Raw genomic sequence first — 13,635 nt, forward strand, 5'->3', positions numbered from 1 at the left:
TCAATATGTAAAAATAAATAAAAATAATTGAATATTAATAAACTATTTATTGAAACGATTCAAATATTATATATCCACAAGACTATATTTAGGGCATGTTTACTTCAGCTTAATTTCAGTTCAGTTCACCTTTTAATTTCCTTTTTTCATAAATTATTCAGTTCAACTCAGCTCAATTCAGTTCAGTTCAGCTCCAATAAGTTCATTTTAGTTCAGTAAATATGAACATGCCCTTATTCTTATGTACTCGCATAAATAAAAATATTAAATATATTAATTTCAGTCTAGTAGAATTACTTTTGAATTTAAAAATAAAAAATAAAAAAATTGAGAAGAACAAAATAGGTTTTCCCACAAATTAACAAATACACAATGACCTAAGCTCTTATTTTCCCGCGCAAACCCAACACTTTCTTACGGCTGCCGAAACTCCAAAATCTTGTTCCTTGCTTCAAACAACAGTTACACAATCCTCCATTTCCAAACCTTCAATGGATTCTTCCGCCATGGATTTAGACGACGAGCTCGAAGATCATCAGCAGCAGCAACAAGACGACATCGATCCATTCATCGAATTCATCAATTACGCAAGCTCCATTCTCTCTCCTCCAATCAACGATGTCGACGAAGACGATGAACCTACTTCCGACAATGAGGAGAGAGAAAGAGAAGGTCCTGGTTGGAGTTGGATTGCTTCTCGTGTACTCAAGACTTGCATTTCGTTTTGAACTTTGAATGATGTTTCATTTTCCGACAGACTAAATAATAACATTGTACGACCACTTTATTCACTTTTGCAGGGATATGACATTAGCTTTCTCATCACCAATTTCCATTGTGAGGAGATGCAAAAACAGAGACTTATAGATTTTATTGTGCAGTTTATGGAGGTAAGACTTTTTCCGTCAATTCCCATTTGATATTATGGCTATATGATTTTTGTGTGTAGTGTATTAGTTTAAATATCTCTCCTAACCAATTTCATGTTGTTAAAACCCTGTATTCAGCAATCTTTCTATAGATTAACAATTGGCTTCCTTAGAATAAATTACATTCTTGTCAAATGTACTTCAACAACTTAAAAGACATATACTTTCAACTCTTTACTAAAATTATGTGTCATGCCACATTTGTTGAAAAGAAAAAAATAAAAAAAATTATGCCTTTGTATACCATTTTACACTTTCAAACTGCTGCAAGGCTGACAACTTTGCCTCGCATCTTGATAGCAAATCAAATCACAATCAGCTATCCAGACTTGCAAACAGGTTTAGGCCTTTAGCTAACCCTTTCTTGGTCAAACAAGATCTGTATGTGATGCCGGTGTTGGACTATCACCGTTGCAAGAGGCCAATATTTAGAGTGTAGAAAAGATGTGTCTATATTCATTTCAGGTTATTGAGTTATTGATCTTAGTATCCTTACCTCATTGCGCTATCCCAACTTGCTTCTTCTGTTGGATTAATTGCCAAGCCCTGTATATCTAAATTAAAGTTGAGCAACTCGTTAAATTTTAAAGCTTGACCGTGGTCTGAGGTTTGATAATTCCTCAATCAGTAATCAGTTTTTTTTGTGAGGCCCCATCATTCCCCAATCCTGTCAGGGGCAGAGATAGACATCTCATAGGCTGTGTATTAAACTTCTTTTGGAATTATGCTCATGTAATGAGCTTAGTTCTTTCAGTATTGAAGTGTGGTTAGCTTCGGAATCTGACAAGTGACATCGTGATTTGTTACCAAAATATTCACAAAGTAGAGAAGTTACTTGATTGCTTACTAAAATTTGTTGTTAAATAAAAATTGCAGGACATTGATAAAGAGATCAATGAGTTGAAATTGTCAGTAAACACTCGGGGGAGGCTTGTGGCTACCGAATTTCTTAAGCAATTTGTATGAAGGAATCAGTATCGAAGCTTGGTAGTTTACAAGACATGGTAATAAGCACTCAAAAGTGCAATTCCTAAGTTATAAATGGTTTGTCTTCATTCTTCACCCATGTTAAATCAAATCCTCCCATCTTTCAGGTGATACAGCTTCCTCAGCTGGCAAAGGAGCTGACTAGTGCTGTGCTAATGGACATTCCGCTTTTTCACCAAACGATTGAAAAGAAGCAGGGAACTTGGATAAAATCGAAAGGAATTCCCGTTACCTTCATGGGGTAAATTGTGGTATCTTGCATTATGTGATATTACAGAATTTTAACTATTAGTTGTAAATTTGTATGTTCGGTTTGTTGCTTTACAATACTAAGTAGCTGCAGTCTGCATTACAATATACTCCGTATGGTACAATTGATGAGAAGTTGCTGAAATCTAGATATCAGTTTTCGCAGTTTACCTTCTGGTTTTGGTGCAAAATTACGGATGTTAGTTCTTTCTTGATCTCTCTTTGATCACTTGCTCAAAGCGGTCAATTCTCAAGGGTGTCCAAGAAGATGGGTAGCTGTGTTTCATTTCTACTTTTTTGTCCAAATTTTTTCTAATTTTTTTAGGTTGAAATTAAATCAATCCACTTTTATGTCGAACACCCAAGTTAAGGATGAAAGTTCTTAATGTCTGAAATTGAGATTAATTCAAATTCTTTTTGTTTTGCCCATGGCCCCAAGTACCCTACCACTTCATAGTTTTTGCTTTACGGGCACACCTAAAGTTAGGTTCACAATTATTATTAGTGTTGTTCTTATGGAGTACATGAATGCGAGGTATCTAATACTTCATCCTTCGGAATGAACAAAGTTACAAATAGAGCTAGGAATGGGCCAAGCTGATACGAAAATGACCTAATCGGGCAAGAGCCATCACAAGCTTGATACGACTTGACTTTAGATTGATGGCCATGTCCTATATATGAACATTATTTTTGAATTTTGGCATGAGCTCGACATGAGTATGGTGGGTTCATTTGCGTATTGGCTTATTTATATTTGACCAACTTACTAAAAATGTAAACATTATTTAGAAGGCCTGCTAGCACAGTACAACCCGAAAACTACATGTTGCCATGTACTCCGTAGTACATTGGACGAGTTTGGCACCCGACTTATTTTTTGCTCGTTCCATGTAGCCCACTTAAGTACGTGACACGCTAACATAGCACAAAATGTAAACCTGCACAGCCCGGTCCATAACTGGCGTTTGTTTGTAACCACTGTCTGAAAAGAACAAAAAAATTAAAAATACTGCCACATTTGGCTGGCTCTTATGGTGGGGAGTCTGAAGATCAAGTGAGCAATGGGCAAGAAGATTAAACGTTGATATCTAACCAACAAGCGACTGCCACGTAGCCGAAAAAATCTAAACACTCTTAAAATCTTATTCCTTTACTGGAGTTTACTCCCTCTCGTCAGGCTCACCATTTTATTTTCCCCTCTCATTAGAAGAAGATTATACCACTCCATCCTACATTCCCACTTTTTTTTTTTTTTCACTATTCCATATTCAATTTTTACTTTGACCTCGATTTAAATGTCACATTACTAGTAAAATTCCGAATATACTATTTGATAGTGGAGATAATTCCAATAGTTTAAACTTATGTAGTCTTATTACTCCGTAGAAGAATTATTATGTATAGAACGATACCATTATTCCATTACCTCAACCTTCAAAAAATTATACTCCGTAAGTAAGGATACTTGAGGTGTATGAAAAGCCACGTAAGAAGCTCCCGCCTAAAGTAACTTCTACGAACACACTCACACCACATACAGTTTCAATCCGTTAAAATTAATTTCCTCTCCCAAAAAAAAAAAAGAAAAAAAAAAAAAAACAGAGGAGAGAGAAAATGCAACTTTTCTCTTCATCATCATCTTCAACCTCAACTTCAACCACAATTTTCTTGAATTCTTCAAAACAGTCCTCCAAAGCTAGATTATTTCCAATCAAGTCCCTACAATCTCCTCCTTCGAACCTCACTGTACCTTCCTACACCTCCTCTTCTTCATCTTCTTCCAACAATGAGGTCTCCCCTGTTTTACAGGAACCCAAACTCGATGAGGTTTCATCGAGGAGAGAGAATTTGGAGCAACTCCTTGTTCGCCGTCCGATGATTCAATCGGACGGCGGAGATGAGGAGAGAGAAAATGAAGTCGAAGGTGGTGGAAGTAGCAGTGATGATGAGGATGAGGAGGAGGAAGAAGAGAAGTCGGCGTTGGATCGGAGTTTGGAGAAGTTTGCGAAGAAGTTGCCGATATTTGAACCAGGTAGAGGTGAAGATGGAGATGAAAATGGTGAAGTTATTGAGAAGCCATTGAAGATTAATTTGGATTTGGCTTTGTATAAAGCTAAGATTTTAACTAGGAATTTTCAGTTTGATGATGCTGAAAATATACTACAACAGGTATTTTTTATTATCTATTCTGTATTATACAAGTATTATTTTTTGTTTCTTTATCTATTTTTATTTGCGAAATTGTTGGTTGATGAAATGATATTTTAATAGTTTAATGAACCAATGAGCATTAGAATTTTAGATGGTTTAATATTAATGGGAAAAGTTAGTGTATTGGTTAAATAAAAGATAATCTTATTGAGAAATTTTTTGAAAATTGTATCCATTTGTGGTCGTTTGGTTGACATATCCAAACTATCGGAGTTTATTGGATTGTAAAGTGGGAAACATAAAGTTGTTAAGTAGGCACATCGGAAATAGGCTCTAGTTACCACAACTTGAGGTAATTGTTTCCGGAGTGCCTAACTTCGTTTAGGCAAGTAGAGTTCTTTCATAATTCTATAGCCAATTACCTCGCTAAGATGTTGCCTTTCGGTGTTGAACAAGTTTTAGATCATTGCCCTTCTAATGTTAAAGAACAAATTGTTCCTTGATTAATAACAAGGCACTGACATTTTCAATATTAAAGAACTTTTCAAATGAAGTAAATTAGTTCTTTTGCAAAACCAAGTAATTCAGAACATTTAAGGAATACAATCTATACAACAGTCTGTAATGGCTCATATGTTAGGATTGTTGTTAGACTTATATTAGTAATGATTTGATTTGGTTATGTTTGAAGTGTATATACTATTGGCCTGAAGACGGGAGGCCATATGTGGCATTGGGGAAGGTACTGAGGAAGCAATCAAGAATAACTGAAGCAAGGGCTGTTTATGAAAAAGGCTCTCAGGCTACTCAGGGTGAAAACCCTTATATCTGGCAGGTTTGTTCTGATGATCTACTATTCCGAATACTAGCAGCTTCATTCAATGTTGAATTGCTACGAATCTATCCAACATTTTCCTTTCAATATATTGCAGTGTTGGGCTGTGCTAGAAAGTGACTTGGGAAATACAAGGAAAGCGAGAGAACTATTTGATGCGGCTACAGTTGCTGATAAGAAGCACATTGCAGCGTGGCATGGGTGGGCAGTTTTGGAGCTAAAACAAGGTAATATTAAGAAGGCTAGGAATCTTCTTGGCAAAGGTATTAAATACTGTGGTGGAAATGAGTATGTATACCAGACTCTCGCGTTGCTTGAAGCTAAGGCTAATCGCTATGAGCAGGCCAGCTACTTGTTTAGACAAGCAACAAGGTGTAATCCCAAAAGTTGTGCTAGTTGGCTTGTAAGTGTTTCTTTTTTCCTTGTTCTTTTGATTTTTGCTTATTAACCTGTCATTCAACTTGTGTCAATTTCTGCATTAAAGCAATGAATATTAATAATGTTTAACTCTGTTCATAGAGGTTATTATGCTGAAACTTCCTATGCAACTCTTGTCTTTCCAAAATCAGGCCTGGGCACAGTTAGAGATGCAGCAGGAAAACAATCAAGCTGCATGTTATTTGTTTGAGGTAACTGATCATAACAATATGGAATACTATGAATCATGATGAAATTATACAAAATTTATGGATTAATCCATGAAATTCCAACCCCAATTTCCGTTTACAGAAAGCTGTTCAGGCTAGCCCAAAAAACAGGTTTGCCTGGCATGTATGGGGGCTATTTGAGGCTAATCTTGGAAACATTGACAAAGCAAGAAAAATTCTAAAAATAGGTCATCTTGTAAACCCGAGGGATCCAGTACTTCTTCAGTCTCTTGCTTTGCTGGAGTACAGGCACTCCACTGCAAATGCTTCCAGGATTTTGTTCAAGAGGGCATCCGAGTTGGATCCTAGGCACCAACCCGTATGGATTGTAAGAGGAGCCTCACCAACCTTTTTCATGTTTTTTTTTTTTTTTTTGTTATTACTTGTAGTTTGCCCACAAAGTGACTAATGATTTACGCTGCTATTCAGGCCTGGGGTTGGATGGAATGGAAGGAAGGTAATATATCTACTGCAAGAGAGCTGTACCAGAAAGCTCTATCCATCAACTCAACGACAGAAAGTGCTGCTCGTTGCCTTCAGGTAACAATCAAAGCTGATATGCTACTTCAGAAAACCATGCTTTCTGTGTAACTTGTAATAAAGGCTGATAAAGGTACATTGCACCTATTTTTGCACTTCAAATAAAACTGGTGTATATATGTTTCAGGCGTGGGGTGTTCTGGAGCAAAAAGTTGGAAACCTGTCTGCAGCTAGGAGATTATTCAGATCGTCACTCAACATAAATTCACAAAGCTATGTGACATGGATGACTTGGGCTTCTTTGGAGGAGGATCAAGGGAACTCTGTGCGTGCTGAGGAAATCCGTAACCTCTACTTCCAGCAGGTAAGTAACTGGCAGTCTGGCTTAGGGCTTGATGCTCATATACATGATGCGGATGATTCTGGTTCTAATCAAGCTTAGCTTAGCCAAATAGGATCCCCATATCAGTATTAATTATACATGATCTACTATATACAGTAGAATACTATTGTCCTGTTTTTTTCATACTCAGTCCTAAAACAAATCAACATATTGCAATATAGAATGTTTGAAGTTGATTGACCCATTTCTAGCAAGGTATATAATATTGTTTCTCTAACGTTAGGCTCACCATTCAACCACTTACTTCATTCTGTCTTTTTAATATCCTTAATCTCAAAGTAAATAAAACATAGATGGAAGTGATGAAATGTTTTTATTATCGCCAGAGGGAGTACTATATATTTACATATTCTCCAAGCACACTTTGTTTGTTTTTACATAGCTTACTACTGCATAGCTTACTACATAAGTTTTTTTTTTCCAATGAAAACAATCTAACTTATAAAACTTGGAGATAGTACTGTTTTAGAAACTTAAGGCATAGTTAATGCTCAGGTCCTGCTGTACATGGTTTCTAATTTCAATTATACCTACTTTTGACAGCGCACAGAGGTAGTAGATGATGCCTCCTGGGTGAACGGGTTTCTAGACATCATTGATCCAGCACTCGATAGCATAAAGAGACTCTTGAATTTAGAGCAGGATCCATTTGGAAAGACCCCAGATTCATCAGAAGCCAAGGACAATGATGAAGGATCATCGCCCTCATCAGAGGTAAAAGATGCTAGGTATAAGAGTGGTTTTGACTTGGATTCATTCATCAAAGAAAAATTTTCCCTTGACCCAAACAAACTCGATGACCAAATGGAAACATCATTGTTGTCCATAGCAAAAAGTAAGGAACAAAGAACTGCATTCAGACCAAGGCAAAGATACAAATAGTTGTTGCCTTGGAAAAATTTGAAGTCCATAATCTTGTTCTGTATAGTATGACAAGAAAAATTCATTTCATGAGCTGTGTATACATTGTAATGAAACAGAAAAATCTATTCTTGTTACTGGAGAACATAGTCGCGTTATAACAAAATTCCATTTTATTGAGGCAATTGATTTGTGCTAAGAAAACTGCATTACAAGTATTTGTTTTTCCCTTCCCTCACCAATTGTAGTCAAGCATAAGGATCAAAGACAAAAATTCTGAAATCGTGCCCTTCACCCTGTTTTTTCAATGATACGTACTTTAGGAACCCTAATCAAACAAAACGTCAACGGAATAGTATTGGCAAACGAAGAGGCTAATCACATTGAATTTTTTCCAACTCCAACAATATTATGGGAACTTAACCCTCCAATAATTACAGTATATAGATTCTTTGAATCCCAAATCCCCAAGTATCAGCCTGATTGTTTTAATTCCGTAGTTTAGGTTGAATTCATAGTACTCCAAGTTTAAGGGTTTTTTTTTTTTTTTAATAGTGAGTGAACATGGCCTTAGTATTGAAAATGAAGGTTTATTGTTTTTGAAATATTTGCATCTTTAGGTAATATTCCAAATGCAATTATAATTAATCTACGAGAGAATCTTAATCAAAGAGTACAAATTTAATTTCATTATTGTTGATAGCTTCCTTGCGTGCTTCTACACACTCTTTATACATCATATGTGTATATAATTAGTCACTATTTTCAATAGGAAGATGATCAGGTCTTTTAACAAAGGTAAGGATAACAGTATTTTGGATAGGCTTCAAATAAACTCCAATGGATGTAATAATGTCAGAAGAAGAGCTGCCATGAAATCCACCAAATTGATCACCCTGTCCCAAGCTAAAGCTGAATTTATCGACGTAGACAGATTCACTTCCATACGGGCCATAGGTAGCTTTATTGGTTTCGATTGTCAATGACATCAATCCACGCCCTCTCTGGTCTCTATAACCATGATACCCACTCACTCTTGTGATGTACTCACTTTCTCCGCCTTCCATCAACGCCACCTGTACGTCATTATTATTCACAACAATTAGACACTTAGTAACTAACAGATACTCCCTAGCTAGCTGAGGATCTTGTTTGATGTGTCTCGATCAACACAGTATGTAAGCTAAAGAGATCAATATAATTAATTGGATCAAATCAAACGCCTCTACTTATTTAACGTGAGACTACTCATATGGAGAATTAATTGAACGTGAAATATATATATAAGTAAGAATGAGAAAAGAGAGACCGTATCAAAGGTGTGACCATCGAGATATTGGGAGCCAAATATAGGAGAAAGAATCAATTGGCCATCTTCAATGTATTGGAATGAAAGGGATTTGATATAATTATTGTCATATGATATGAACATTTGAGCAATTTTCGTTCTTCCCTTTTCATCCCAATCAGCTACTATAATCTTGTCATCATCACTGCTTCTTGGATAAAATCGACTATTTGGACTTGGAAATGGACCCACTTTTAGCATTACTGTTGTCGCATTTTCTTCTTCTTGATGAGTAGCTTCCTTTGTCATGGGGGATTAAATTAGATTTACCTAGACAAGTAGAATAATTGTTACAACAAAATGTTCATACTTAAAAAAACTCTTGTTACGAGAGTGAGGAATAGCTCAAGTGGTTAGAGCTCCCCTCCCGATTTTAAGAAATCTTGGGATCGATTCTCATCACTGCATATGTGTGATATGTTAAAATTATAGTTCGATCAAATCCATTACCCCACAAGCAATTCATATCTCCCTTAGCTTGTGGTTCATTCATTTAAAAAAAAATAAAATAAAATAAAAATCTACCTTAATTGCTCATAAAATACATATTAGTCTATATGGAAGGGTTCAACATACCTTAGTTTGGAACGATGATTGCACCTTTGTAAAAGTCTAAGAGTTTGTTAAATGAACTAAGTTGGGTTTCATATAACAATAATCCAGATGTTTAATTTTAATTTGTGTATATATGGTCCAATTAAGGTAGCCGTGAGTTGCAAGGAAAAGTTGCTACGTACGTACCATAATAATTAAAGCTATAAAAATTGTAAGTTCCAAAAGCGAAAGTAAGGTATTTGATCAAGTCATCCAAAGTTCTTTCCCTCGTCACACGACAAGAATTCAGGATTTATCGAAAACTATTGCTTAATACGAAGTAACAAAGTAAACATACATATATAAGTTGAACTAAAAAAAGATGAATAAAAAAGGACCCCTTCTTAACAAATCTGTCCCAACCACCTGCAGAGATAATGGTTTGAGAACAGTCGAAGATTTTCCTAAGAGCCCAGGTGCTATTAGCAGGACAACTAACACTAGAAACATCCCTGTTCTTAATATAATAAGCATCAATCCATTTCACCCAAAGCTTATCTTTCTTACAAGAAATGGCCCAAAGAAGCTTGCAGATAGCAGCTTTGTTCCACAAAACCATATCCTTAATGTTCCAAACCCCAACAACTCTAGAAAGACATAAAGTGTTCCAAGAGACATGAGCTTTTTTATAAGAAACAGTATTGCCAGTCCATAAAAACAATCTGCAGATCCTCTTAATCTCCTTAATTACTTTCTTACGCATTATGAAAATCTGACACAAATAAGACCGTAAACTCAAACGAATAACTTTGACCAATTGCAGCCTACCTGAGTAAGCAAGAGTTTTAGCAGTCAAAACTTTAGCTCTAGCAACCACCTTGTCAATCAAAGGCTTTCAAAAAAAAATAATAATAAAAATAAAAATAAAAAAACTTGAAGGCTTTTCCATGCTTTTTGAAGAATTTCGGAGGTTATGGAGCCCGGTGGCGAAAAGTCTTGAGGCCCTAGGGGATACATTTAAGGATCGTATAATGCCGTTTGGAACCATATATGACCATTATATATTGTCATAAATGTTCGTGGTAAGATTGAGTTCACGAAATCGGTGCAACTTGTGAATGGGTAAATTGACCGTTTTAAGGCAAATTGGATGATACCACCAACATAATTGGACTCCTGGAGGGCATTAGGAACCATGGTAAACATCTCGAAATTTTTTTTTTCCAAGCGAAAAAAAGTAAAAAAATTCCATAATTGTAGGCTATTATCCACGCTTTTTAAGGAATTTCGGAGGTTACGAGACCCGGTGGCAAAATGTCTTGAGGCCCTAGGAAATATATCTCAGGATCATATAATTCCGTTTGTAACCGTATATGACCATTATATGTTGTCATAAATGTCCGTTGTAGGCTTGAGTTCACGAAATCGGTACAAAATGTTAACGAGTAAATTGACCATTTTAAAGCAAATTGGATGGTTCCACTCACCTACTTGGACTCCTGGAGGGTATTATGGACCATGGTAAACATCTCGGCAATTTTTATTTCCGAGCGAAAAAAGGTCAAAAATTCCAAAATTGAAGGCTATTATCCACACTTTTTGAGGAATTACGGAAGTTACGGGACCCGGTGGCGAAAAGTCTTGAGACCCTAGGGGCTATATCCCAGGATCATATAATGCCATTTGGAACAATATATCACCATTATATGTTGTCATAAATGTCCGTGGTAATCTTGAGTTCATGTAATCGGTGCAAGTTGTTAATGGGTAAATTGACCGTTTTAAAGCAAATTGGATGGAACCACCCACCTACTTGGACTCCTGGAGGGTATTAGGGACCATGGTAAACATCTCGGCAATTTTTATTTCCGAGCGAAAAAAGGTCAAAAAATTCCAAAATTGAAAGTTATTATCCACGCTTTTTGAGAAATTTTGGAGGTTATGGAGCCCGATGGCGAAAAGTCTTGAGGCCCTAGGGGATACATCTTAGAATCATATAATGCCGTTTGGAACCATATATGATTATTATATGTTGTCATAAATGTCCGTGGTAGGTTTGAGTTCACGAAATCGGTGCAAGTTGTGAACGGGTAAATTGACCGTTTTAAGGCAAATTGGATGGTTCTATCCACCTAATTGTACTCCCGAAGGGTATTAGAGACCATGGTAAACTTCTCGGCAATTTTTATTTCCGGGCGAAAAAAGGTCAAAAAATTCCAAAATTAAAGGTTATTATCCACGCTTTTTGAGAAATTTTGGAGGTTATGGAGCCCGGTGGCGAAAAGTCTTGAGGCCCTAGGGAATACCTCTCAGAATCATATAATGCTGTTTGGAACCATATATGATTATTATATGCTGTCATAAATGTTCGTGGTAGGTTTGAGTTCACGAAATCGGTGCAAGTTGTGAACGGGTAAATTGACCATTTTAAGGCAAATTGGATGGTTCTATCCACCTAATTGTACTCCCGAAGGATATTAGAGACCATGGTAAACTTCTCGGCAATTTTTATTTTCGGGCGAAAAAAGGTCTAAAAATTCCAAAATAGAAGGTTATTATACACGCTTTTTGAGGAATTTCGGAGGTTACGGGCCCGGTGGCAAAAAGTCTTGAGGCCCTAGGGGATACATCTCATGATCATATAATGCCATTTTGAACCATATATGACCATTATATGCTGTCATAAATGTCTGTGGTAGGCTTGATCGAGTTCACGAAATGGGTGCAAGTTATATACGGGTAAATTGACCGTTTTAGTGCACATTGGATGGTTCCACCCACCTAATTGGACTCTTGGAGGGTATTAGGGACCATGGTAAACATCTCGGCAATTTTTATTTCCATGCGAAAATAGGTCAAAAAATTCCAAAATTGAAGGCTATTATCCACGCTTTTTGAGGAATTTCGGAGGTTATGGAGCCCGGTGGCGAAAAGTCTTAAGGCCCATCTCAGGATCATATAATGCCGTTTGGAACCATATATCACCATTATGTGCTGTCATAAATAATGTCCGTGGTAGGTTTGAGTTCACGAAATCGGTGCAAGTTGTGAACGGGTAAATTGACCGTTTTAAAGCAAATTGGATGGTTCCACCCACCTAATTTTACTCCCGAAGGGTATTAGAGACCATGGTAAACTTCTCGGAAATTTTTATTTCCGAGCGAAAAAAGGTCTAAAAATTCTAAAATAGAAGGTTATTATACACGTTTTTTGAGGAATTTTGGAGGTTACGGGCCCGGTGGCGAAAAGTCTTGAGGCCCTAGGGGATACATCTCATGACCATATAATGCCATTTTGAACTATATATGACCATTATATGCTGTCATAAATGTCCGTGGTAGGCTTGATCGAGTTCACGAAATGGGTGCAAGTTATATACGGGAAAATTGACCGTTTTAGTACACATTGGATGGTTCCACCCACCTAATTGGACTCCTAGAGGGTATTAAGGACCATGGTAAACATCTTGGCAATTTTTATTTCCATTCGAAAATAGGTCAAAAAATTCCAAAATTGAAGGCTATTATCCACGCTTTTTGAGGAATTTCGGAGGTTACGGGGCCCGGTGACGAAAAGTCTTGAGGCCCTATGATGTGTCTATTTTATATAGTATTTTACCCCCGTCCCTTGGTCATAATTAGTAGTGTTTTTGGCTCTTTAGAGCCACTTTTATTACTAATTGGGGTTTTCTAGTGTTTTCGTAGATTTGGTTGACTTTTGTAGGGATTTATGCTTTTGGAGTATTTTCCCGAGATATTTTGGAGCAATCACGAGCATTGGAGAAACACGACCAGATTTTATAGCCCAGGGCCGGTTAGAGCCATCGAACCGGTGATTAAGGGCTCAGTATAGGTGATACCGGGGCATTTGGACCGAGTATTCAAGACCCAAAGAGGAAACCCAGATTGGCCCGAAGAATTGGAGCCCAATCGTAGTCCAAATAGTGGCCCAAGAGAGCCGCCCGCCCAAAAAGGCTGGCGCCCGGAGGCACGCCCGGCCGGGCGGGAGAAGCAAAGGTCGGCGCCTGGCCAAAAAGGCTGGCGCCCGGAGGCGCGCCCGATCGGGCGCGTGTATTTCTTAGGAGATGTTTAACGTAGTTTTAATTTGTTTTAGTTTAGGATTTTTGTACGGAGTATAAATACTCCTCCGTAATACGTTTTTAGGACTTCTTCTTCTTCTCCTCTTTACTCTTTCTTTACTCTCTTAAT

At 37.1% G+C, this 13,635-nt stretch overlaps 2 protein-coding genes across 2 annotated transcripts; one reads left to right on the forward strand and one right to left on the reverse strand.

The window, feature by feature from the left end:
* The first annotated feature begins 3,487 nt into the window (after nt 1-3,487).
* LOC145631399 (protein high chlorophyll fluorescent 107-like) lies at nt 3,488-7,730 on the forward strand. The gene is made up of 8 exons (XM_081683471.1): nt 3,488-4,337; nt 5,011-5,154; nt 5,252-5,557; nt 5,724-5,783; nt 5,884-6,129; nt 6,231-6,341; nt 6,469-6,645; nt 7,228-7,730. Exons 1-8 carry the CDS (start codon nt 3,783-3,785, stop codon nt 7,564-7,566), a joined length of 1,938 nt encoding a protein of 645 aa, XP_081539597.1. The 5' UTR covers nt 3,488-3,782; the 3' UTR covers nt 7,567-7,730.
* Nucleotides 7,731-8,207: 477 nt separating this feature from the next.
* Nucleotides 8,208-9,546, reverse strand: LOC145629945 (inactive protein RESTRICTED TEV MOVEMENT 1-like). Its single transcript, XM_081682184.1, has 3 exons — nt 9,470-9,546; nt 8,855-9,163; nt 8,208-8,621 (listed from the first exon to the last, which is right to left on the reverse strand). The coding sequence occupies exons 2-3, from the start codon at nt 9,140-9,142 to the stop codon at nt 8,298-8,300; spliced, it is 612 nt and encodes a 203-aa protein (XP_081538310.1). The 5' UTR covers nt 9,143-9,163; nt 9,470-9,546; the 3' UTR covers nt 8,208-8,297.
* Nucleotides 9,547-13,635: the final 4,089 nt, after the last annotated feature.

This window comes from Chenopodium album, chromosome 5, assembly GCF_948465745.1.
Source record: "Chenopodium album chromosome 5, dcCheAlbu1.1, whole genome shotgun sequence".
Lineage (NCBI taxonomy): Eukaryota > Viridiplantae > Streptophyta > Magnoliopsida > Caryophyllales > Amaranthaceae > Chenopodium > Chenopodium album.